General features: G+C 43.1%; 1 protein-coding gene across 1 annotated transcript in view; it reads left to right on the top strand.

The window, feature by feature from the left end:
* LOC138364595 (uncharacterized) overlaps nt 1-26043 on the top strand; it is an 84705-nt gene extending 58662 nt beyond the window's left edge. Inside the window, exon 2 of the mRNA XM_069324419.1 lies at nt 24152-26043. Coding sequence (XP_069180520.1) covers nt 24345-25901 — 1557 coding nt within the window. The 5' untranslated portion in view covers nt 24152-24344 and the 3' untranslated portion in view covers nt 25902-26043. The remainder of the gene's footprint in view (nt 1-24151) is intronic.
* Nucleotides 26044-27885: the final 1842 nt, after the last annotated feature.

The following is a 27885-nucleotide window of genomic DNA, read 5'->3' as shown; positions in this document are numbered from 1 at the left end:
CAGAGGGTAACGGGGATACAGTTAACCCTATGGACTCTACAAGGAGTAATTCAGAAGAATGTTTCCCAGAAGTAACAGGTCAGGACTCCCAGTTGAGAAAATAAGGGAGAGTTATACGACCGCCTGATAGACTTAACCTGTAGAGATAGAGTTTATTTAAAAGGGGAGGAATGTTGGGATTGAGTACTACAGATGTTGGAGGTAGCATGTTTGAAGCAGATGCTCTTTTGTTTATGATCTTGTTAATAATATTTCATGTACCTGATAATTGTTTTGTTATTGTTACTGGCGGAGAATAAAACCATGAGGACGAAGATTGTTTCTCTTACCACAACCATAACAGGCAGTTTCATTGTGCAGCCTAAAGCTTATCTCCCTTGTCTCTAGAGGTGGTTTGTTAACGTTAGTTAGGAGAAGTGTGGGGTAATAGTCTGTAGTGCTATCGATGATTATCCCTGAAGCGGAGAGGTTATGTTGGTCCAGATGTGATCAAGAGTCGTGGCAGTACTATCAGTGATTCTAGTAGGTCTAGTGATTAAGGGTATGAGGAAGCAGGAATTCATACAATTGAGGAAGCTAACAGCATTAGGGTGTTCAGGCTCGCAGAGGTCAATATTAAAGTCCCCTGCGATAACAGATAGTTTTTGTTCAGTCTGTTATCTAGTATTAGATTTCGAAGGTTAGAGTTGAATTCGGACACATCAGTGTTAGGAATTCTATAGACTGCACCCACAGTCAGGACAGACTCAGCACCCTTGACTCTAAAACTGGCGAAGATATACTCCCTACAGTAGTCTCTAGTTCTAATTACTTTTAAGCATGTTAGTTCTTGGTGGTAGTAAAGAGCAGTACCACCACCTCTCTGAATTGGTCGGCAGTTGTGAATTGCTGAGTAGTTCGGCATGTTAAGAGTTGAGTAGTATCCTCTTTTAACCACGTTTCAGTAAGTATAATAGAAGACAGTTTGTTGTCAATAGTTTCAATCAAGGCATTAACATCATCGAAGTGTTTGCTTAGAGATCTTACTTTCAAGTTAATTACAGAGATATTGTGATTATGTGTTAATACATTGTTACATCATGAGCTATAAAATATCTGCAATTTTGATCATTAAAGTGATGATTGTCATGGATAGTGGATAAGAGGTTTAGTTCTGGGTCTATACTTGTTTGCATAAGAAGGCTGGTTTGTAGGAAAACAAGGCAAGAATGGCAATCTACATAAATAAAAATGGAAATGTTCGTTTGTTCAAAATCGCTAATCTCCGAAAGTTCTTCATCGATTGCTTTGAAATTTTCACACAATGTTCCATTTGCATCCGAGCGGTGGTTTTTATATACATACTATATAGATGTCACGTCTGTGACGGTAAAAAAAAACATGCTTTTTCTGAAAAGCTGTTTTTTTCATGTGAGGGAAATCTTCGAAACCTCTTTACCGATTGCTTTGAAATTTTGACACAACGTTGCATTCGCATATGTGCGTGTTTTTATATACCTACTATATAGACGCCACACCTGTGACAGGTCAATACATGTGTTTATGAAAAACAGCGCCATCTGTTGCACGTAAGAGCAACATACGATACACAAAATATGTTTGATTCCATTTCAATGTTTCCGACTGCATTGATAAATTGAGTTTTCATAGATTTTGACTTATTTTCATTTTGATTGAATTACTTTGTGTGACGTTGCGTTTGAATTGAGCTAAGTTTTTTTACCATACTGCTCATTTCGTGGGTATAGCTTTTTTCATTTTTTTGAACTGTTCTTCTTATTTGTCTGTGCAATTGGTGGGGAAATTGAGCTGTGTCGATTGATTTGCATTTGGATATAAATATTTCGTTAGTATTTTTTGTTTTTGTTTTGAAAACAAGAAAATGGACAACACGTTTATTTCACAGCTGCAAATGTGCAACAAACAGCTATGAATCCAACGGCTACAACGTTAACTGCTTTCTTCACGTTATGTCAAAATGATGCGTTTGCGAAAACACTGCTGTATTCCTACGTATTACACATGGAATGCCAGTAGAAAATACTTTGAACGACGCAAACAAGGAGAGCGAGTCGACGGACAACCTGGCATATTCAAACAAACTACAATTGGCAAACTACTCCGTGCATTTCAATCAAGATGAATGCTTCTTTCGTTGCATGCTGTTGGTAAATGTGCCCGGTTCGATGTCTTTCTAGCCATTGAGATTTGTCAACGGCGTTACACACGTCACTTTCCGTAGTGCATGTCAAGCTCTGAATTTATTGGAGAACGACCAACACTGGAATGTATGCATTAGTCACGTCCAACACGTCACATACAAATCAAATTCGTGCATTATTTGCAATCATATTGATCGCCTGCTCTCCTTCTTCTCCAACTGAGTTATGGGAGAAATATAAATCGCACATGGCTGAAGATATTATCCGTCGAATACACAAGGAAAATTAAAATATGAACATGGATTTCACAGCAGAAATCTACAATGAAGCGTTGATAATAATTGAAGATTCGTGCTTAGAAATCGCGAACAAAGTTCTAAATCAATTAGAAATGCCATCGCCGAATCGATCTGCTGCTGCTTCGTTCGATGAAGAATTGCGTCGTGAACAAAATTACAACACGGGTGATCTGTTGTCGTATGTGCAATCAAATTTTCCTAAGCTAACGCTTCAGCGAAAATTCTTTTACAATCAAATAATTCAAACTGTCAATAACAGGTTTGTAGAAATCTTCTTAGATGCGCCAGGAGGAATTGTAAAACCTTCCTAATTTGATTGATTCTGGCAGCATTTCGATCCCAAAATGGCATAACCTTAGCTCTTGCATCGTCCGGAATAGCTGCGACATTGTTACCAAGTGGAAGAACTGCTACTTCGGCTTTGAAAATGCCATTGAACATGCAATTCATTGAAACTCCCACGAGCAACATTTCCAAAGCATTCGGCATGGAAAAAGTATTGCAGAAATGTAAACTTATTGTTTGGAATGAATGCACAATGGCCTACAAAAATAGCTCGAGGCTCTTGATCGATCATTGCAAGATTTGAGTGGAAACAACAAACCATTTGGGAACGCAATAATATTGCAAGCAGGAGATGTCAGGCAAACATTTCCTGTAATTCCTCAATAGACACCGGCGGACGAAAGAAATGCGTGCCTGAAATACTCTACTTTGTGGCACCACGTAAAAACGTAAAAATTAACTACAAATATGCGTGTCCAGCTGCAAAACGATCCATCAGCTGAGATATTCTCACATCAATTGCTGGAAATTGGGAACGTAAACGTGCCGGTTGATCTGACCTCAGGACGAATTTCATTGTCTCATAACTTCTGCAATTCAGTGACATCAAAAGAAGAATTGGTTGAAAAAGTATTTCCCAATATTTATTATAAAATATTAAAAGAATTACGATTGACTGAATGAACGAACTATTCTTGCGGCCAAGAACAAAGACGTCTACGAACTAAACAATATAATTCAGTCTAACTTTCAGAGTGAGGCAGTTACATACAAGTCCGTCAACATTGTTGTGGAAGCAGATGAAGCGGTTAATTATCCAACAGAATTTTTGAATTTACTCGATCTGCCAGGGATACCATCACACGTACGGCAATTGAAAATCTGCGTGCCAATTATTATGTTGCCAAATATCAACCAGCCAAAACTTTGCAACGCCACGCACCTTGCAGTAAAAAAAATAATCAGCGACGTCGTAGAAGTAACAATCTTGACAGGACCTTTCAAAGGTGAAGATGTCCTCATTCCTCGCATTCCTATGATTCCAACAGATATGCCATTTCAGTTTAAGTGATTGTAATTTCCAAATTGATTGGCTTGTGCAATTACCATCAACCAAGCTCAAGGCCAATCTTTAGAATTGTGCAATTTATATCCAGACACGGATTGCTTCTCACATGGACAATTATATGTTCCGTGCTCTAGCGCCGGCAAACCAGACAATCTCTATATCTCCACTGACAATGAAACAAAAAAAAATATTGTTGCTTATTATGCAATGCTTATACCCACAAGCATTGTGAAATTTAACATATTAGAAACGTGTACTTTCCCTTTTCCTTCTTTCCCATTAACCAGACTGAGCCACAGCAACACGTGGCGGGTACAGCTAGTTACAAAATAAAATTTTGATATAAAAGGGGAAAAAATAAAAATATAAACAAGACTATACAAGACAAACACAAAATAAACAAAAAAAAAAGAAAAATGAGGTAGATTGGTTACAAGTACTCTCAGGTATATCTTATCTTGAGAAGATTTCGGGGCTTTAGTGTCCCCGCGGCCCGGTCCTCGACCAGGCCTCCACCCCCAGGAAGCAGCCCGTGACAGCTGACTAACACCCAGGTACCTATTTACTGCTAGGTAACAGGGGCATTCAGGGTGAAAGAAACTTTGCCCATTTGTTTCTGCCTCGTGGGGGAATCGAACCCGCGCCACAGAATTACGAGTCCTGCGCGCTATCCACCAGGCTACGAGGCTCCCTGTAAACATTATTTACAGTGTACCTCCCTGAGGTACATTGTAAATAATAATTTGCATTTTGAGACACAGGCAAAGTCAGGGGTACAATGGAGTAAGGGAGTATGGCGAGGCTAGGCAACCTAGGTAATAAATGAAAGCAAAGAAAAAAGTTGAATAATAAAGATAGGCAAATTTAATCTAAGAATTATTAACTATAAATAGTTTAGTTATTGTCCTATAATTAGTAAGAACTAAAGAAAATATTAATGCACTCAATTAATTAAGTCCAATAAATTACTAATAAAAATTAAATTGAAATTAAATTTAAAAAAGTGTAACAAAGAGACTTTTGATACGTAGCCCGCACTAGGTGACAAGGGGGGTTAATTATGTTGACTCATTGAGAGGGATAATAAGGTGAGACAAACCACATTGGGAGAGGAAAGTGTTATTAATTTATTTATTTATTTATTTATTTATTTATGCATATACAAGAAGGTACATTGGGACTGTGAGGATACATAATATGGTAATTACAATCTTGTAAAGCCACTAGTATGCGCAGCGTTTCGGGCAGGTCCTTAATCTAAGAAAATGTTAAGTAGGTAAATACTTGCAAGATTTATAAAAAATGATAACAGTTACAAGGTAAAAAAAAAAAAGATGAGAAAATTGTAGGTATATTAAAGCACATAGATTGATTGCAATGACAGCTTGAATGGTAGTTGACAAAAATTAGTAGGCACAATACAGCATTTGGCTAGCACATAAAAGAAGACAGCAATGAACACAATGATAAGGTTGTTTGGGTTAAGTACATAAAAATTGGGAGATTAGGTAACACTAGGTACAGAGCAAATTTAAAGCTCAGTGTAGGAAACTAAGAAGATGAAATTAGGTACTTTTTGGTTTTGCTTTTAAATAAGGCAAAAGTTTGACAGCTTTTCAATTCACTAGGGAGTGAGTTCCATAGACTAGGTCCCTTAATTTGCATAGAGTTTTTACACAGATTAAGTTTGACCCTGGGGATATCAAAGAGATATTTATTTCTGGTGTGGTGATAATGGGTCCTATTACATCTGTCCAGCGAGAGTTTCAGAGCATGGTTTGCATTTAAGAACAGGGTTTTGTTAATGTAGTTGACACAAGAAAATGTGTGGAGGGAGTTAATATTTAGCAAGTTTAGGGATTTAAACAAGGGAGCTGAGTGTTGTCTGAAAGCAGAATTTGTTATTATTCTGATAGCAGATTTTTGCTGGGTGATGATGGGCTTAAGGTGGTTTGCAGTGGTAGACCCCCATGCACAGATACCATAATTAAGATAGGGGTAGATTAGTGCATAATATAGTGAGAGGAGAGCAGAGTTAGGAACATAATATCTTATTTTAGAGAGTATACCAACTGTCTTAGAGACTTTCTTAGTTATGTGTTGAATGTGGGTGCTGAAGTTGAGTCTCTTGTCTAGGAATAGGCCAAGAAACTTGCCATCAGTTTTTATTACTGATGTTAATGTTGTCTATCTGTAGCTGAATTGCATTTGATGATTTGCTTCCAAATGAGATGAAGTAAGCCTTTTCTATGTTTAATGTTAGTTTGTTAGTTGACATCCATAAGTGGACTTTTTTAAATTCATTATTCACAACATTATTTAGTGTATGTGGGTTGGGGTCTGAATAGATAAGGGTAGTATCGTCAGCAAACAATATAGGTTTAAGAATATTAGAGACATTAGGCAGATCATTTATATATACATAAGAAATAGAAGAGGTCCTAAGATACTGCCCTGTGGCACTCCAACGGTAATTGGTAGAGTGGAAGAAGTTGTATCATTCATGGCTACATATTGGTGTCTGTCACTAAAATACGATCGGATGTAGTCAAGGGCAAGGCCTCGGATTCCATAATGCTGGAGTTTAAGTAAGAGGTAGTTGTGATTGACAGTATCAAAGGCTTTTCTTAGGTCAATGAAGAGTCTAATCGGAAACTCATTTTTGTCAAGGGCTGAGTAGATTACGTCAAGGAGACTAGTGATTGCATCATTGGTGCTCTTTTGGGACCGGAAGCCAAACTGGCAGGGGCTGAGTATGTCGAATTTTACGAGGTAGGAATAGAGCTGTTTGTAAATATTTTTTTCAAATATTTTTGATAGAATGGGTAGATTTGATATTGATCTATAATTGTTTATGTCCGCCAGATTGCCTCCTTTATGGACTGACTTTTCTCTTGCTTTTTTAAGGATATCAGGGAAGGTGTGACACTATAGATTTGTTGAACAGTAGAGCTATGAGTGGGACAAGGGCATGGGAGGCGCTCTTGTATACAATGGACGGAATTTCACTGGTGTTCCCTGCCTTGGTTTTTAGAGAGTGTATGATTTATTTATTTATTTATATACAACAAGGTACATTGGGTTTGTGAGAATACATAGCATAGTACAGTAATTGCACTCTTGCAAAGCCACTAGTACGCTCAGCGTTTCGGGCAGGTCCTTAATCTAGCAGATAATTTTAAGTAGGTAAAATCTATCAGAATTAATAAAATGATAAATACATTGCAAGAAAAAAATTGAGATGAGAGAGATTAGTAAGTATATTAAAGCACATTGGTATATAAAGCTCTGATTGATTACATTGACAGCTTGATTGGTAATTTAAACAAGATTAATAGGCACCATACGGCAGATTGACAGTACATATAAGAAGACAGCAATGATAAAGATGTTCAGATTGGGTACATAAAGATTGGGAGATTGGGTAGCAATAGATACAGTGGAGTTTTAAAGCAAAAGGTAAAAAACTATGAAGATGAAATTAGGTACTTTTTAGTATTGTTTTTGAATGATGCAAAAGTTGGACAGCTTTTCAACTCAATAGGGAGTGAGTTCCATAGACTGGGTACCTTTATTTGCATAGAGTGTTTACACAAATTAAGTTTGGACTCTGGGGATATCAAAGAGATATTTATTTCTGGTGTGGTGATAATGGGTCCTATTGCATCTGTCCAGGGAGAGTTTCAGGGCAGGATTTGCATTTAAGAACAGGGTTTTGTAAATGTAGTTGACACAAGAGAATTTGTGGAGTGAGATTATGTTTAGCATGTTTAGGGAGTTAAACAAGGGGGCTCAGTGTTCGCTGAAAGCAGAATTTGTTATTATTCTGATAGCAGATTTTTGCTGGGTGATGATGGACTTGAGGTGGTTTGCAGTGGTTGAACCCCATGCACAGACACCATAATTAAGATAGGGATAGATTAGTGCATAATATAGAGAGATGAGAGCAGAGTTAGGTACATAATATCTGATTTTGGAGAGTATACCAACTGTTTTAGAGACTTTCTTAGTTATGTGTTGTATGTGGGTACTGAAGTTGAGTCTCTTGTCTAGGAATAGGCCAAGAAACGTTCCATCATTTTTATTGCTAATGTTTACATTGTCCATCTGAAGCTGAATTGCATTTGTAGATTTGCTTCCAAATATGATGTAGTAGGTCTTTCTATGTTAAGTGTTAGTTTGTTGGTTGACATCCATAAGTGGACTTTTTTTAGTTCATTATTAACAACATTATTTAGTGTAAGTGGGTTGGGGTTAGAGTAGATGAAGGTAGTATCATCAGCAAACAAAATAGGTTTCAGAATGTTAGAGACGTTAGGCAGATCATTGATGTAAATAAGGAATAAGAAAGGTCCCAAAATGCTGGCCTGTGGCACTCCAACGGTTATTGATAGAGTGGGAGAGGTTATATTATTGATGGCTACACATTGGTGTCTATCACTAAGATAGGATTGCATATAGTCCAGTGTATGGCCTCGAATTCCATAATGATGGAGTTTACGTAAGAGGTAATTGTGATTAACAGTATCAAAGGCCTTTCTCAGGTCAATGAAGAGTCCAATCGGAAACTCATTTTTGTCAAGGGCTGAATAAATTATATGAAGGAGACTGATGGACACAACATCTGCCGGGCTGATTGATGAAAGGAGAAGAGAGTTTGGATAGCTGCCTGAGATATATGTGTTAATGTGTGACTGAGTCTGTGGGATTTTACTGGCAAGATTAGCACCAACCGATGAAAAGAAGCTATTAAATTCATTTGCCATTTCTAAATCAGTTGACGGTGTATTCCCATCCTTATAGAGTTTTATTTGGTTATGTGAGTGTTGTTTAGTTCCTAGGATACTAGAGATTGTTTTCCATGTGCTTTTTATGTTGCCTTTTGCTTCATTGAATCTATTCACATAATATACAAGTTTTGCCTTTCTTATGATACTGGTAAGCATTGATGAGTACCTTTTTGCTACTTCCTTTGAAACTAAGCCAATCCTAAGTTTCTTTTCATATTCATGTTTCTTGTTGATTGAGTTGAGAATGCCACTTGTGAGCCATGGATTGTTTAATCTTTTGTCAGTTACTTGCTTGGTAAGAAGGGGACAATGAAGGTTGTAGAGGCTTAGAGTTTTGGAGAGGGAGAGGTTAGCTAATGAATTTATATCCTGGGTATTATTGAATTCAGAATCCCAGTTAATATTGTGAAGTGCCTCTGTAAGATTGCCTAAAGCTGATTCACTGTGTAACCTAAATGAAAGTTTCTTGCTTTTTGGTGGTGTTATGTCCATGTTCGCTATGAGAAAGGTAGGATAGTGGTCAGTTGTTCTGTCGTAGATTATACCAGATACAAGGGGAGCTGTTATGTTTGTCCATATGTGATCCAAGGTAGTGGCTGAATTTTGAGTGACTCGGGTAGGTTTGGTGATTGTGGGGATTAGCATACAGGAGTTCATGCTGTTCAGGAAATAGTCAACTTGAGAGCAATTTTGTTGACCCAGGTCAATATTGAAGTCTCCTCCGAGAATGATGTGGTTTTTGTTGATATTGTTGTTAATAATAAGATTCCTTAGGTTATCTGAGAAAGAAGCTATGTTAGTATTAGGAAATCTATAGATGGCTCCAATAGTCAAAGAGGATTTAAGGGATTTAATTGTAAACTGAGCAAAAGTATATTCACAGTAGTCATCTCTGTCACTAATGACACTGTTGCAGATAAATGTATCTCGGTAATATATAGCTGTGCCACCTACTTTTTTATTAGGCCTACAGTTATGAATGGTTTTATAACCAGCTAAGTTGTAGAGTTGGGTAGTTAGTTTAGTTCATTTATTATGCACCCCATACCCATCTTGTGGGCGGTAGTGGAAAGGGTTACAGAGGCACATAATGGGCTCAGGGACTGAACCCCACAATTCATTTAGCTAAGCAAGTTACAATCTTGATGAGCTAGTTACAAAATTCAATATAAGTCATCACATCAACAATGGGTTCGAGATCGACCTCAAGTACAGGTTCTAAATTAAGCAACTGACATATGTGGAGAGCTAGTGTCAAAATTTATATGTTTGTCCTGCACACCGCCCCCCATCCAGTGGGCAGCGGTGGATAGGTTACAATCACTTAGTTACTACCTACAGTTAGCAAACTGGGGATATTTGGCTAAAATTTCTGGTAGCAGATCATTTTGAATGAAATATTGACACATCGCTGGAACATTGGTTATAGAATTGTCTCTAAATTCACGTATCTTTTCGCACTCCATCACATAGTGACGGAGGGTGTGCGAATAATTTTGTTGACACAGTTTACATTTGGTCAGGTCTACATCAGCAGATAATGAGAATTCCCAGAGATACTTGTAACCGAGTCTAAGCCGAGCAGTAGTAACATCTAGAAGTCTGCTGATTTTATTGGATGATCCATAGATGTGTGGCTCCTCTTGCATGATAGTATGATGATAGATGGAATTACTGGTGTCAATTTCACTTTGCCTCAGATCTACAAGATCTTGTTGAAGTTCTCGGTGTACTGCTGCTCTCAGATTGCTCATTGACAATCCAAGGTTACACTCAACGGCTCCTTTAAAGGCAGATTCTTTGGCTAACTTATCAGCTCTATCATGCATTCGGAGGCCAACATGAGATGGAGACCACATGAAATGGACTCTGTTACCATCCTTAATAATTTTGTTGTATTTGTGTCTAGCTTCGGCCACGAGCATGTTACAGTTATGTCTTAAAGAGTTGAGAGCATTTAAGGATGATAAGGAGTCACTTACAATTAATGTATCAAGTTTTGAGACTTGTACACATTTCAGTGCAAGGATCAAGGCAAATAGTTCAGTCTGAAGGGTAGAGGCCCAGTTTTTTATACGGACTCCCCACTCAAAGTATAGGCCATCGCCCATTGTCACGACAACTGCACTTCCAGCTGCACCCGTGGTGCGGTGTAAGGAACCATCAGTGTATATAATTTGAGAGAGAGAATGCTCTGTGGACAGAGCATCAATATGGCTTAAGGCGTTGAGCTTTGCCTCAAGACGAAGCTTGAGCTGATCTCTAATTTGCTTCTTGGGTGGAAAGGGAGGGATTAAAACTGGAAAGGGTGTAACCTCCCACGGTGCAGGAAAGTGCCGTTGTTGTTTCTCTTGGTGCAAATCATGAACCCCATACATTCTGAGTTGAGTTCCAGTTTTTGTTATCCATTTGGAACAATGCTGATCTTCAATAAAGAAATTCTGGAGGGCTTCTGTGCAAGGATTAGTATGAGTTAGCCTAAGCATTTTTATGCCAATTTGACAGTTAATTTCAGTAACACGATCAACAACGCTCAGAATATTAAGTTCCTTTCTCATATTAAGTATCTTTGTGGTACGAGGGCACCCAAGGATTATCCTCAAGGCTTCGTTCTGCAATTTTTCAAGCCCTCCAAGCTTTCTTTCAGGCATCAAAACAAGCAGAGGTGCAGCATAATCCACTAAAGATCTGATGTATGCAAAGTACATCATTTTGACAATTCTGACATTGGCACCATAGCCTGAGTGATAACCTGCAACAGCCTTGAGAGCTCGGAGCCTCTCTTTTTATACTGACGACAGAGTCTGAATACAACAGGACCCTCAAGGCCAAGGTATTTGAATCTGTTTACATAGTCAAGCTGGGAGCCATCAGACAGTTGCATCTTGCGAACAGCTCCTCCCTGCCTGGGTGGGCGCCGATTTAGTATCTTTGTTTTCTCTGCTGAGATAATTAAACCTAGGTCCTGACATGAGTCTAATACAGAGTTAAGAGTGTTCTGCGTGTTAGCATACCCAGCGGTGTGTATCATTATATCATCAGCATAGCTAATGATGTGGACGTTGGGTTTGTTCGGTATAGAGTTTAACAGCGTGTTTATTAAGATATTAAATAAGGTAGGACTGAAGACACCACCCTGCGGGGTGCCTAGTTCAAAGTCTCTTGTTACACTTCTATGCCCCTGGAGAAATACAGATGACTTCCTGTTGGATAAGTAACCCCTGATCCAACAAAGAAGCCGACCACCAATATTCATTCTTGCAAGCTCACTCAAGATAACATTTGCAATATCAAAGGCAGACTTAAGATCTAGGAAGGTGGTATATGACTTTTCAGTGTGCAGGGTAAGAAAGGTGGTGATGCAATGATGCACACTCCTTCCATGCATGAAGCCATATATCTGGGGGGATAGCATGGTTCTTATTCTATGGAGGAGACGGTTTAGGACCATTCTCTCGAATGTTTTGCAAATGCAGCTAGTAAGGGAAATTGGGCGGAAAGCATTCTCTTGATTTGGCTTGGGAATTGGAATGATTATACTGTTGGTCCAAGAGTTAGGAACCTTCCCAGTAACATAGCTCATATTATACAGCTCAAGCAGGGGATTCCCTGGTACTAAAGGGAGCAGACGCAATATGTCATAAGTGATACCATCTTCACCGGGGGATGTGGCTTTGCCTTTGTTTAGGGCCGCGAGTAATTCAAACTCAGTAAATGGCACGTTGCATTCATCTTCCTTGTGGAGCATGAAGTCAACGAGCCTTTCTCGATCTCCGTAACTAGCATTTAATCTGAACTGTATGTCTGGGGGAAGATTATTGAAGCTAGAGGTGGTTGCCCAAGCATCGACTAACTCGTTTGCTCTGTGTAGAGGGTGAGGGTGTGCTACTTGGCCGAGCTTATCGCCTTTAATTCTTTAATATCCTTCCATGCCTGGCTGAGGGGGGGTGTGAGAGTTGAGACTGTTAACAAAAGTTTCCCAGTTATCTTGCCTGAGCTCTGTCATGCGCTCCCTCGCCTTGGCTTGGGCTTTCTGAAAGAGCTTGAGCATTGCTGGGGTATAGTTTTTATTTAGCCAAGTTTCTGTTAAAATAATGAACGATAAGTTAGTACCTATAGTGCTGTGAGAAATGCATTTATATCGTCAAAATGTTTACCAAGTGATCTAACATTTTGGCTGTAAACTGATAAGGAGGTGCTATTATGGAGTTTGTTTTTAGCCTGGTGTGCCGTGAAATACTTGCAATAATGATGATCAATGTGCTGGTTGGTGTAGATATGAGACAGAAGATTTTGATCAGGATCAATATCAGTGTGCATGGAGATGCAGAGGGATCACGATACAAGATACACGGTATAGCAAAACACAAGAATAGAAGCAAATACACATAAAATAGTAACAAATTAGAAGTAAAATAAAGATCCAATAGATAGCCAGGAAGGACACAGAAGTTAGATAACAAAAAAAAAATCAGTAGAGACTGACAATATAAATGCAAAATAAAAAATAATAAGAAAAATAATAATCATAAAAACATATACCCCAGTCCATTCTCAACCAATCATGTCTCCCAAAAACAAGACTGTGCAGGGAAATAAGAGCAATAAAGCCCCTAACAAGGCATCCATCCCGACCAACACTGACAGCCTTCGTGTTTCTCCGTCTGGTCGAAGCTCTGGGGCCGGCGGCGGGCCGGCGGCGGTGCTGTTCTCCCCTCTACCCCATCACTGAGCCGTCCGTTCTCGCACTTGCTTACAATCAATATTGGCTTATTTAATAAGTGCATATGTGACATACTAATTGATTGTGAATATTTTAGTTTACCTTGAAAAGCTTCACAGAAAACACCGACTTCACCTAACCTTCTTAGTATGTTAAGATAAGCATCTTATTGATTCTTAATTAATAATAATTTTTATTTAAGTAAGGTACATACATAAAGAGATTTTACAAAGTTTGTTGGCTTTATAGATAGAGCTAGTACATACAATGCCTAAAGGCACTAATACGCAAAGCGTTTCGGGCAGGAAAAACATTAATGACTAAAGCTTAAAACTAATGGGTAAAAAGAATCAAATGTGTTGAGAACAAATAAAAATAGAGGTAAAAGAGGGGGGAACATTGTTGAAAAAGCAGCACAAATACAATTACAAATTATTACAGAAAATTACATTCAAACAGCGTTGATTTGAAAAACAATAAAAAAACAAAAAACATACATGGGTTGACAACAGAGGGGTAAGGTAGGTTACAGGGAATTTATTAGGTATAGCTTCGTTTTTAACTTAAACAGGTTGAGAGAGGTACAGTCTTTAACATGGTTGGGAAGGTCATTCCACATTCTGGGCCCCTTGATTTGTAGAGCATTTCTGGTTTGATTAGGTCGTACTCTAGGAATATCAAAACTGTATTTATTTCTGGTGTGGTGCTCATGGGTTTTGTTACAACCTTCTATGAAGCTTTTGAGATCAGGATTGGCATTATAGTTTAGCGTTTTATATATGTATAATACACATGAGAGAATGTGCAGTGACTTAATGTCTAACATATTCAGAGATTTGAGTAGGGGTACCGAGTGATGTCTGGGGCCAGAATTGGATATTGTCCTAATAGCAGCTTTGTGTTGAGTAATTAGAGGACGTAAATGAAGAAGACCGTGATCCTATCAACAATGATGGATTCCCTATATGCGGTGAGGGGAGAACTATCACTCGAGATTTCGTGGTAATCTCCCTCTCTTCCTTCAAAGCTTTCTCTCTCATCGTACCTTTCGAGTCAGGCTTGGTGCCACTCTCTGAATCTTTTCGGCAGGATGACGGTGTGACCCAGGGTAGTGTTCTGAGTAATACTCTTTTGCTGGTTGCCCTCAATGGTCTTCTTTCCTCCCTTCCTTCTGGCATCTTCTCTGCTCTTTATGTTGATGATCTTACTGTTTGCTGTCCGGGTGATGATTCGCCTCTCCTTCAATGGTAGCTTCAACTTGCAATTGATGCCGTGTCATCTTGGGCCACCAATCATGGCTTCAAGTACTCTAATACTAAGACTTGTGCCATGACTTTTACTCGGAAGCGGGTCGTTCTTCGTCCCTCTGTCACTTTATGGTCATTCCCTTGAGTACAAAGATTCCGCGAAGCTTTTGGTTATTCTTTGACACTCGTTTGTCTTGGTCGCCCCATGTCTCTTACCTCCATGTTGAATGCTCTAAGGCCCTTAACCTACTTAAGGTTTTGTCCCATACTTCTTGGGGAGCGGATAGGCGCACGCTCCTTTATTTACATTCCTCTCTCGTCCTGTCTAAGCTCGATTATGGTTGCCCTGCTTACTCTTCTGCTTCTTCTCCTACTCTACACCGTCTTGATCCTTTGCACCATACTGGGTTGCGCATCGACTCCGGTGCTTTTTGTTCAACTCCTACCCTCAGCTTGTACGCTAACACTGGCTTTGTCTGTCCAGGATTGCCGTGATCGCTACAGTCTTCGCTATCTTGCGAGATCCTTACAGCATCCTCACTCTCGCCTCTTTCGTGATTGTCTTTTATCCCTCCTGTAGTTCCTGTTCCTCTTCACCACCTTCCTCTTTCTGTCCGTTTGTCTCACTTACAGGATTCTCTTTCAGCTCGTATTACTTTTTCAATGTTTGAAAATGTTTCTCCTCGTATTGTTCCATCCTTGCCCCCGTGGAGGATCCCCCTTCCCAAATTTTGTACCTCTCTGACCCGCATCACTAAAGCTTTTACCCCTCCTACAGTTCTGAAACGCCTCTTCCTTGAGCACTTTTCTTCTCGCTCCCACTCCGTCCCTATCTTCACCGATGGGTCTAAGTCTGCTGACGGTGTAGGCTACTCTGTTGTTTTTCCTGACCACACTTGTGTCGCCTTCCTCCGGAGGCTAGCATCTTCACGGCAGAACTTTATGCTATCTCTATGCTCTTCGCCTCCTATTTTCTCGGTGTCAATCCTCCTTTGTGGTGGTAGTTGACTCTCGTAGTGCCCTCATGGAGTTAGGGTCCTTTAATCCGCTCCACCCGGTGGTTGTCAAGATTCAACATTAGCTGTTTCTTATCTCCAGTAAATTTAAGTCGGTTGCATTTTGCTGGGTTCCCAGCCATGTTGGTGTCTCTTTAAATGAGCGTGCGGATGCTGCTGCTAAGGAAGCTGTCCGCGCTTGTCCCATCTTTCGTAAAAGTATTCCTTATTCCGCCTTTTACCCAGTTATTCATTCCTCCATCCTTGCCTGCTGGCAGAGTTGTTGGTCTTCAGTTATTGGTAACAAACTGCGTACTCTTAGTCTCGTGTCCCAGTGGCCTTCCTCCTGCCACCATAACCGGCGGTGGGTAATGGCTCTGGCTAGGTTAGGTATTGGCCATACCAGTTTAACTCGTGGTCACTTAATGGAGCGCTGCCCTGCTCCTTATCGCCCATATTGCATTGTCCCTCTTACGGTCGTGCATATCCTTGTTGAATATGTCCTGACTTTCAGGACGAGCGTGTGTCTTGTCTTCCGACCGTCCCCTGCGGTCGCTTGTCCCTCGATAGAATTCTTGGCGACTCGGATACTTTTGATATCTTTCGCTTTGTGCGTTTTTGTTCTCGTATTGGCATCCTTGGTGATATTTAGCGCCCTCTGATTATCCCGCACATTTGATGGTGCTACATAACCTTCCCGGTTCGGTGCCTTCTATTGATAATTTCTTTCTTGCAAATGTTGCTACTCAAACTTGAATCTAAATCATTTATATATATTATTAACAAGAAAGGTCTCAGGACAGACTTGAGGCACTCCACTTACAACATTTTTCCACTCTGACTTAACCCCATTTATACTATTTCCTTTGGTATAGCCATGCCCTAATCCAACTTAATATAGCACCCCCAATACCATGAGCCTTTATCTTTTTAATGTCTTTCATGTGGCACTGTATCAAAAGCTTTGCTAAAGTCAAGGTACACATCACAATCCTTACCACTATCAACTGCCTCAACTATGCTGGAATAAAAAGATAGCAAATTTAAGCATGAACAGCCATTTGTAAAACCATGTTGAGACTCGTATATTAATATGTTTTTCAAGATGAACCGATAATTGCAAATGCAATAAGTCTTCAAGTAACTTTCCCACAATAGACGTTAGGCTAATTGGATGATAGTTTGACACAAGTGATCTCTCCTTTCTTAAAAAAAAACATTAGCTACTTTCCATGACTGGCACTCTGTCTAACTATTGATTTATTAAATATGGTAGACAGTGGCTTGCAAAGCTCCTCTTTGCATTCTTTAAGCACCCTAACAAACACTTCATCCGGCCCTGGGGATTTGTTTGGTTTGAGTTTTACTGTTTAACTACATCCTCCCTGCCCCCTCCCCATCCGGCCCGTTGGCGTCGTGAGGGGGCTTGGTGGACGGCTGCCGGAGTGTGATGCTCCGTTGGGCAGTCCTCTGTCCTTTTCTGGCCTTGCACTCCTGCTGCTGTCTTCTCCAATTGTGCCGGATCGCTTTTCCTTTTCCTTATGTTTCGTTTTTCTCACCCCTCTTCTCCTATCTGCTTGTCGTTTCCTGCCGACCATTTGCTTGTTTTGGATTCTTTCTTTGGACTTCTTCTATTTTGACGCCCGGGTGCTTGAGGAGGCATACTCTTGCATCCGTAGAACTGTAGTACCCAACGTCTCGAGCGAGGGGAACCTTTTATTGTCAATCCCCCTTTCGTCGCTGAACCCGATCTCGACGGACTGACTGTTCTTAAGGTGGCGTTTGTGGGGCGTATACTCACGACGCACCCCTAGGGGGCCCTGGCATGATCGGCGATAGCTTCCTGTTGGGTGTCCTGCCTCTAATTGTGGCTCCATGGTGGGTATGGGGGCACATTCGTGGATGAATTTGTCACTTTTCGTCTCTATGTCGTTGAATGTTTCCGTTGTACCCTCTCAGGCTCGTGGGGTGGGCGACCAAGCCCCCGAGTCGGCCTGTATTGGAAGACCAGGCTCTGTAGCTCCCGCTGCGTTGGGCCCCGACCTTGCTCCTCCTTTGACCGTCCTGACTTCTTCCCCCAGCTCTCCTCCCTCCTTTGTGGTTGGGTCGAGCCTCCAGCCCCCGGTGGTGACCACTTCGTCCCCTGGTGTTGCTAAGTCTTTCGTTGTGACTACTGCGCCTTTTGACCCCTCTCTCTCTAGGGGTTCTCAACGCCGTTCGCGCCCCAACCGCACTCGCTCGATTCCTTCTCGTGCTGATGCGTATCAGGCCTTGTTTGGTCCTGCTTCATGGGCCAAATACTTTGATCTCCTCCCTCTTGATTCTGCGCCTCCTGACGATTTCTCCCTCCATCGGCATCTTGTAGATTCCGTGGATGCGTCTGTTACTTTCAACCCCACTCGTCTCGGTACACGTGTCGTTGCTGCTCCTTCTCAGGATGCGGCTTCCCGCTTGGCTGCCTTATCTTGCCTTGGCGAGATCCCTGTTCGGGTCTCCAAGAACGTTCAGATGAATGCCAGTGTTGGCACTATTCTCCTCCCACCCCATGTTGCAACCGGTGTTCGGAATCTGCAGGATTGCCACGATGATATTCGGCATATCCTTGATGCCCAAGGCCATTCTGTCCTCCAGGTTGACTCGTTTACTCGTCCCCCCTCGTGGTCGTAGCCGTCAACCCCTTCGCGTTGTGAAGATCACCTTTGATGGTAGGACCCTTCCATCCTCTGTCATTCTTGCTGGTGCTAGGTTCTCTGTCCAGGAGTATATTCCTTCTCCTCGACTTTGTAACAACTGCTGGAGGTTTGGGCATGGTGCCCTCCGCTGCTCTGGGACTGTCTCTCTCTGTCCTTTGTGTGGGAGTGAAGGTCACTCTAAGTCGGAGTGCACTTCTCCCAAGGCTCGTTGCCTCAACTGCGGTGAGGCCCATCCTACCTTCTCCCATGCGTGTGTCCATTACAAGCTTGAGGCAGCCGTCCTCAACTTGAAGCACCAGGAGCGTTTATCTTTTCCTGAGGCGAGGCGCCAGGTTCGCCGGCTCCCGCCTTTTGCTAATATCTCTTATGCTCGCGTGTTGCGCTCTTCCTCTCCTCGTCCTTCCCGCCTTCCTCAGACTCGCAACCGTTTCCGGGCCTTGGACCCTGATGCGCCCACTGCCCCCTCCTTTGTTCCTTTGGGTTCTCTCCCGAAGGATCCTCCTCCTGGTCCTCTGTCTGGGGTTCCCCTTCCTTCTACCCGGTCTGTCGTGTCTCCTGTGTCTTCTTCCTCGTCCCCCTCCGATCCTCCTTCCCATCCTCTTCCTCCATCTATCGGCTCTCCCCACCGCCTGTCGGTGCGGGCGGATGTCCATCGCTCTCCTAACGGCCGTCGTGTGTGCTCTCGTTCGGCTTCTCCTGTTGAGACACTGGAATCCGTTGCCCGGTACGTAGTTGCTGGGACACCGGTCTCTTTTAAGTCAGAAGCGAAAGCCTGGCTCCTCTCCTTCCTCTTCCCCGGCGGGTAAGAAGGCTTCGCTTTCTTCCTCAGCTCCTACTTCTGGCTCTGTTGCTCCTTCCCCTCCCGTTTCAGTGATTGCGCCCCCTGTTCCTGCTATGGAGGTTTCTTTGGCCCCTGCTTCCCTTTTGGTTGCTGCTCTTGCTGAGGTGCGCTTCCCTCTTTCTACTCCCCCTCTTCCTGCTGCTGTCCTTAACTGCTCCTCTCCGTTGTCTCCTCCTCCTCCGGACCCCGCCCGCCCACCTCTTATCTGTTCTCCCGTTTCCTTCCCTCCGTCTTTGCTCAGTTTACCCATGCCCCCTAACCCTGACTTTGCTGACCCTGATCCCGACCCTGATATTCTTTAACGTGCTCTGTTGCTCTTTCACCTTTGTTTCTTCCTTGTTCTCTGTTTTTGTCCTTTCTCTTCTCGTCGTTGTCCATTCTTCAATGGAACGTTCGAGGTTATTACGCCAATTTCCTCGAACTCCAACTTCTGATTTCGCGGTTTTCGCCCCTTTGTGTCTGTCTCCAGGAGCCAATGCTTGGTGCTCATCCTGGTCGTTTTCGTGGCTATTTCTTTCTCTCCCCCCCCCCCCAGCCATTGCTGGGGCTTCTAATTCTTCTGCTCTCTTGATTCGTGCTGATGTTCCCTTTGTTCCTTTGCTTTTTCCTTCGCCTCTCCATTGTTCTGCTGCTCGTATCTTTGTGGGGAAATGGTACACAGTTTGTTCCATTTATCTCCCCCCGAGTGTCCCGCTCTCTCTTCCTGATTTGAAACACCTCCTAGACTCCTTGCCGGAGCCTGTGCTCCTGCTGGGTGACTTCAATTGTCGTCATTCTCTTTGGGGTGACGTTCTGACGAATACCCGGGGTCGCCTCCTTGAGCCGTTTCTCCTCTCTTCTTCCCTGTCTCTTCTGAATTCTGGTGAGCCCACTCATTTGGACTCTCGGACTCTCACTCTTTCTTGTCTTGATCTTTCTCTCTGCTCTTCTTCTCTTTACTTAGATTTCACATGGCAGGTTCTTGATGACCTCCATGGAAGTGATCATTTCCCCATCCTTGTTTCCTTTTTCTCTTTTCGCCCTTCCCTCTCTTTCCCTAGGTGGCAGTATGCTAAGGCAGACTGGACCCTATTTACCCTCAGTGCTGCTCTCTCTGACCTCTCCCTTCTGCCTCTCTCTCGTGCTCTCCTCCTTTTTCATGACACTGTCTTCAACGCTGCCCTCCGCTCTATTCTTCGCTCTTCCTCTCGGGGTCCACGGAAGTGCGTTCCCTGGTGGAATGCGGACTGTGCTCGGGCTGTCCGCTGTAAGCGTGCAGCCTGGAAGAGGCACCGCCGTAGGCAGACGACCGATTCTTTTCTTTTCTTTTGGAAAGCGAGTGCGGTGGCCCGTAGGGCCATCCGTATGGCTAAACGTGAATGTTGGGCATCTTATGTCTCAACAATTACGTCCGAAACCCCTCTGGCCCAGATCTGGAAGCGTATCCGCAAGATAGCGGGTAAGTTCGTTCCCGATGTTTCACCGGTCCTTCACCTCCATGATACCCTTGTGGCGGACCCGTTGCAGGTCGCTTCCGAACTGGGTTCCCACTTTTCTTCTGTTAGCTCTGGTCTTCATCTTCCCCAATCTTTCCTTCTTCGTAAACCTGTCCTTGAGTCTCGTCCTTTAGATTTCTGCACTCATCTTCAGCTTCCCTATAATGATCCTTTCTCTCTCTCTGAACTTCGTTCTGCCCTGGCCCTCTGCGGTTCTACGGCGGCGGGCTCCGATGGTATTCATTATGAGATGCTTCGCCATCTCCCTCCGAGCACGTCTCAGTATTTACTGAGTCTGTATAATCGGATCTGGGAGTCGTCGTCAGTCCCTGAGGACTGGTTCGATGCCGTTGTCCTCCCTGTTCGCAAACCGGGGTCTCTGGGTACTTCCCCTAAGGACTTTCGCCCTATTGCTCTCACAAGTTGTGTCTGCAAACTCTTTGAACGTATGGTTGACGTTCGTCTGATGTGGTTCCTGGAACACCATCACCTCTCCCCTTCTCAATTTGGTTTCCGCAAGTGCCGCAGCACGACAGATGTCCTGGTGAACTTGGAGGTCTATATTCGTACTGCTTTTGCTGCGAAGACCTCCGTTGTTGCCGTCCTTTTTGACCTGGAAAAGGCTTACGACACCACTTGGCGTTATCATATCCTATCTCAACTTCATTCTTTTGGCCTTCGTGGTCATCTCCCTCTCTTTCTCCGCAGCTTCCTCTCGTCGTTCCTTTCGGGTGCGCCTTGGTACCGCGCTCTCCCCCTCTTTTCAGCAATACGAAGGTGTGCCCCAGGGTAGTGTTCTGAGCACTACTCTTTTTCTGGTTGCCCTCAATGGTCTTCTTTCCTCTCTTCCTTCTGGTGTCTTCTCCGCTCTCTGTCGATGATCTTACCCTTTGTTGTCAGGGTGATGATTCGCCTCTCCTTCAACGCCGGCTTCAACTTGCAATTGATGCCGTGTCGTCTTGGGCCACAGATCATGGCTTCAAGTTCTCTACTTCTAAGACTTGTGCCATGACTTTTACGCGGAAACGGGTTATTCTTCGTCCCTCTTTGTCACTTTATGGTCATCCCCTTGAATACAAAGATTCCGCGAAGCTTTAGGGGTTATTCCTTGACACTCATTTGTCTTGGTCTCCCCATATCTCTTACCTCCGTGTTGAGTGCTCTAAGGCCCTTACTCTCCTTCGGGTCTTGTCCCATACTTCTTGGGGGGCAGATAGGCGCGCACTCCTTGCTTTACATTCCTCTCTCGTCCTGTCTAAGCTCGATTATGGTTGCCCTGCTTACTCGTCTGCTTCTCCTTCTACTCTTCGCCGTCTTGATGCTTTGCACCATACTGGGTTGCGCCTCAGTTCTGGTGCCTTTCGTTCGACTCCCATCCTAAGCTTGTATGTTGACACTGGCTTCCTGTCTCTCCAGGACCGCCGTGATCACTACTGTCTTCGCTATCTTGCGCGGTCCTTGCAACATCCTTCCTCTCGCCTATGTCGTGCTTTAACTTGTACCCCCTCCTGCGGTTCCTGTTCCTCTTCACCACCTCCCTCTTTCTGTCCGGTTATCTCGCCTGCAGGATTCTCTTTCCGTTCGTATTTCTGATGTTTCTCCTCGTGTTGTTCCTTCTTTGCCCCCGTGGAGGGTCCCTCTTCCGCGGTTTTGTACATCCTTGACCCGTATCACTAAAGCTTTTACCTCTCCTACGGTTCTAAAACGCCTTTTCCTCGAGCACTTTTCTTCTCACTCCCGCTCCGTTTCTGTCTTCACCGATGGGTCTAAGTCAGCGGACGGTGTTGGCTACTCTGTTGTTTATCCTGATCGCACTTATGTGTCGCTTGCCTCCGGAGACTAGCATCTTTACAGCGGAACTTTGCTATTCTCTATGCTCTTCGTCTCCTGCTTTCTCGTTGTCAGTCTTCCTTTGTGGTTGTTGACGACTCTCGTAGTGCCCTCATGGCTTTCGGGTCCTTTAATCCGGTTCATCCAGTAGTTGTCGAGATCCAGCATTGGCTGTTTCTCGTTCACAGTAAATTTAAGTCGGTTGAGTTTTGTTGGGTTCCCAGCCATATTGGTGTGTCTTTAAATGAGCGTGCGGATGCTGCCGCTAAGGAAGCTGTCCGCTCTTGTCCCATCTCTCGTAAAGGCATTCCGTATTCCGACTTTTACCCGGTTATCCATTCCTCAGTCCTTACCCGTTGGCAGGCTTCTTGGTTGTCTGTTACTGGTAACAAGCTACGTACTCTTAAATGTTGTGTTTCCTCGTGGCCGTCCTCCTTCCACCGTAACCGGCGGTGGGAAACAGCTCTAGCGAGGTTGCGTATTGGCCATACTCGCTTAACCCATGGTCACTTGATGGAGCGCCGCCCTGCTCCTTATTGTCCTAGTTGCATTGTCCCTCTTACGGTCGTGCATGTCCTTCTTGAATGTCCTGACTTCCAGGACGAGCGTGTGTCTTGCTTTCCGACCGCCCCTCGCGATCGCCTGTCCCTCGATAGAATTCTTGGTGACTCGGATACTTTTGATATCGTTCGCCTTATGCGTTTTTGTTCTCGTATTGGCATCCTTGGTGATATTTAGCGCCCTCTGATTATTTTGCGTATTTGATGGTGGTACATAGCCTTCCCGGTTTGGTGCCTTCTTTTGATAATTACTTACTTACATCCTCCCTGGTAACTGCAAAACTAGTAAACCTGTCCTTGTCTCTACCACATAGACTTGTTCGGCTGATGGCATATTATCAAGTTACTCTTTAGTAAATATAGATATAAAATGTTTATTAAAAATACTACTCGTCTCTTCATTATCCGTTATTTGACCTGTCTGTTTTTAATGGGCTTATTCTTTCCCTAACCTTTGTTAGATATAACTGAAAAACCCTTTAAGATTTGTCTTTGATGGCCCTGCCATACGAATTTCAAAGTTTTTTTTTTATCCTTCCTTATTCACTTTTTTAGCATTCTAACCAGTTTGACGAACTCTTGTTGTAGTGTTTTCCCCATTCATAAACATTTTGTACCAAGCTCTCTTTTTAACTGTAAGGTTCTTCAGATCCATCGTTATCCATTTCAGGTCATTATTATTCGATCTGTTCAATTTGTATGGTATACCACGTTCTTGAGCTTTGCTTTGAATATGTTTAACTAAATCATATTTTGACTCCACGTCAGTTCCTTGTTACGTCAACCACCGCTCTCCCCCCTCCCCAAGTGCCCAAGTGTGTCCAGTCATGAACTCTTGATTATTTCAAGCGTAGGTTAGACATATATGAATGACTTTGGATGGATATAAATAGGATCTGCCACCTATGTGCCTACTGCAGTTTCCTTGATTGTTATTTATAGCCAATTAGTGGTCACTCAGCCATCCAGCGTTAGGATCTTTACACCTCGGATACCGACTCTTCCAGCCATTTAACTCGCCTATATAGTCAACTCCCGTTCATTAATTTCAATTACAGCCCCGCTCCTGTGCCAGGTAAGTCCACTACGGGCTCACCTCAGCCCGTGCTACTTGGAACTTTTGTTCCAAGTAGCTGAATCTAAAAAAACAACATTCATTAATTTAATTATTCTGTTTGGCAGTCCAAGACATCGGTGGAACATCGACGTTTCCTCTCACAAAAATGCAGGCACTGAGGCTATATTTTCTAGAGAAAATTATCAACGTTTGAGAAAGAGCTTAAGCCCAGATTCCGTTGCTTCACATCAAGGTTTCCTCACGGCCGCGTCGAGGATCGACCCTTCCAGAATTTGTGTTGATCAAGTTTTAGAAACGATGATGTTTGTAAATGACTTCACAGACACTGACATAACTAGGCTATACTTAACAAAGACTCGCCTTGGTCTGTTTTGGGCACAAACATTTGCCTCGTTTATGGGGACAGAGTCGGTTATTATGACTGGTAAGTGGGAGGACGTTCTCTGGAACATTGTTAAGCTTGTTAAACACTGGAGGCCAGACTTCATACTGGATAATGCCCAACATTCTCCTATCTTGAAATCATGGATTCTCAGCTTATTCGTTGATCCTAACTTGTGTCCAAACCCTTACCTTCGCCTGGAAATGTTAAGATTTATTGGCATGTGGCCAATGGCTTATCTTAGAGACAGCACTTCCGGTAGGAAGGCAGCGGCAGGGTTGGTGGCCACGAGCGCTTATCTGGATATATATAATCTCATAGCCAGTGAACTAGAGATAAGCGTCTACCATCATCTCGTCAAAGTGTGGAACAGCCTTAATATATACGGTCACCTGAATGTTGTTGCCGAAGCGGCGATAGACCAGGTGAGAAGTCTAATTATTGGACCAGAAGTATCGTTTCTCAACAACATGTTACAGCTGCTGATGCAGACGGCAGCAGAAATACCGAGAAGGTATGCTACATATTCTAATGGCATATATCACGCTGCAAAATCATTTCAAAACATCGTATATTTATTTCAGCTGTTTGTGACAACTAAGCCCATCATAGAGGCATATGATTGTCCTGGTCTGACTCAGACTGCTGCAGTTTCTCTGTTTACTATAACGTTTCATATAATAACAATGAGCTCCACATTTGCCGTCATAAGGAGGCTAGATGTCGGCCTCCTCTTAAGACTCTTCCCTAGCCTGGATGACCTTTACAAAAAAGTTTCATCAACGCATATCTCTAGAGTTCTGCGCATAAGGTACGCTGAGCTGCTGTCTTCCCTCAACGAGAAGGTGGCAGTGATAGGATTCCATTTCAATAACTTTCCAACATCGGAGGAGTCTACGGAAGAGTGCCCGGAGCAGTTCGTGGACAAGCTGACGCAGGTGGTGATGGAGGCGCCAGTGTTGCTACAGTCGTCCAAGATGGTGGTGGACGAGTCGACGCTGGTCCGCCTACTGCTGGAGTCCCCCTCGGACCCCTTCACTCGGTGCCCTCTGGACCCCGGCTCCTTCAGTCGCCTGCCCGACCTCCAAGCTGACATTGCTGCCTGGAGGAACACCTCCAGAGGTCATAATGACGTCAATGTTAGAAGTAGAACCTACGGCGACAACGGCGACAGTAGTGATGTCGCCAGTAATGAGGACGACGATGAAACTGGTGACGACTATTACTTTGGTGACGACGACGACTATTTCTTTGGTGACGACGCGTACCGCTGGAGTGACGACCTCTACTACTGGAGTAACGACGACTATGACGACTTTTACGACTTCAACATTGGACATGATGACACCAATATAAGACATGATGACTCCAATATAAGCAGTGACGACGACACTGACGATATAATCGTCAGTAGTGTTAACAGGAGTGAGTGCCAACTAAGCAATTTGTTGCACCAGTTTTATCATATTTGAGCTCGAAGTACAGCATATTCAATTTTTATTTCATTTATTATTATAGATGTAACAAATCTCACTCGTTAAATGTAAAAAATGTAATTTTTTTATTTTTTTAAGTTTTTAGTTAATAAACATCTGCAATATAAATACAAATGAATTGTGTATTATTCTTTAATAACAATGTTACCAAATTCATAGAAGTACAAGAATCTGGGATATTGAGGAAGCCTATTAGTCCACAAGAGGCTGTTTCTATTTATATCCACCCAAAGTCATTCCTGTATGTTTAACCTACACTTGAAACAAAATATCTATTATGTTGTGTATTGATATTTTTGTTTTAACTTCTCACTAATCAGTCGGGGTGGTGATTCGCCTCTCCTTCAACGGCGGCTTCAACTTGAGATTGATGCCATGTCGTCTTGGGCCACCGATCATGGCTTAAAGTTCTCTCCATCTAAGACTTGTGTTGTGACTTTTACTCGGAAGTGGGTCATTCTTCGTCCCTCTGTCACTTAAGAATATAAGAACAAAGGCAACTGCAGAAGGCCTATTGGCCTATACGAGGCGGCTCCTATTTATAACCACCCAATCCCACTCATATACATGTCCAACCCATGCTTAAAACAATCGAGGGACCCCACCTCCACAATGTTACGCGGCAATTGGTTCCACAAATCATCAACCCTGTTACTGAACGAGTATTTACCCAAGTCTTTCCTAAATCTAAACTTATCGAATTTATACCCATTGTTTCGTGTTCTGTCTTGTGTTGATACTTTTAATACCCTATTAATATCCCCTTTGTTATGTCCATTCACCCACTTGTAAACCTCTATCATGTCACCCCTAACTCTTCGCCTTTCCAGTGAATGCAACTTAAGCTTTGTTAATCTTTCTTCATATGAAAGATTTCTAATTTGGGGAATTAACTTAGTCATCCTACGCTGGACACGTTCAAGTGAATTTATATCCATTCTATAATATGGCGAACAAAACTGAACTGCAAAATCTAAATGGGGCCTAACTAGAGCAAGATATAGATTGAGAACCACACCAGGTGTCTTGTTACTAACGCTGCGATTAATAAATCCAAGTGTCCGATTTGCCTTATTACGAACATTATCACTTCATGGACATCCCGTTGTGTACAAGGATTCCGTTAAGCTTCTGGGGTTAATCTTTGTCACTTGTTTGTCTTGGTCAGCCCATATCTCTTACCTCCGCGCTGAATGCTCTAAGGTCCTTTCCCTCAAGGTTTTGTCCCATACATCTTTGGGGTGGATAGGCGTACGCTCCTCTTTTCATTCCTCATTCGTCTTGTCTAAACTCGATTGTGGTTGCCCTGCTTACTCGTCCGCTTCTCCTTCTACTCTTCGCTGTCTTGATGCTTTGCACCATACTGGGTTGCGTCTTCTCCTCCGGTTCCTTTCGTTCGAACCCCACCCTCAGCTTGTATGTTGACATTGGATTCCTATCTCGCCAGGACCGCCAAGATCGCTACTGTCTCCACTCTCTGGCGCGGTCCTTGCAACATCCTTCCTCTCGCCTCTGTCGTGCTTTGACTTTTACCCCTCCTGTAGTTCCTGTTCCTCTTCACCACCTCTTTCTGTCCGGCTATCTCGCTTACAGGACTTAACATTCGTCTTTCACTTATTTCTCGTATTGTTCCTTTTTTGCCGTGGAGGGTCCCCCTTCTGAAGTTTAGTAATGCGGATCAAGGATGTACAAAAGCTTTTACTCCTCCTACGGTTCTGAAATGCCTTTTTCTTGAGCACTTTTCACATTCCCGCTCCGTTTCCATCTTCACCGATGGGTCGAAGTCCGCGGACAGTGTAGGCTACTCCGTTGTTTTTCCTGACTGCACTTGTATGTGTCGCCTCCCTTCAGAGACTAGCATCTTCACAGCGGAGCTTTATGCTGTTCTCCATGCTCTCCGTCTCCTCCTTTCTCGTTGTCGATACTCCTTTGTGGTTGTAGTTGACTCTCGTAGTGCCCT

The sequence above is a fragment of the Procambarus clarkii genome, chromosome 14, assembly GCF_040958095.1.
Source record: "Procambarus clarkii isolate CNS0578487 chromosome 14, FALCON_Pclarkii_2.0, whole genome shotgun sequence".
Lineage (NCBI taxonomy): Eukaryota > Metazoa > Arthropoda > Malacostraca > Decapoda > Cambaridae > Procambarus > Procambarus clarkii.
This window is presented reverse-complemented; position numbering and strand designations above follow the sequence as displayed.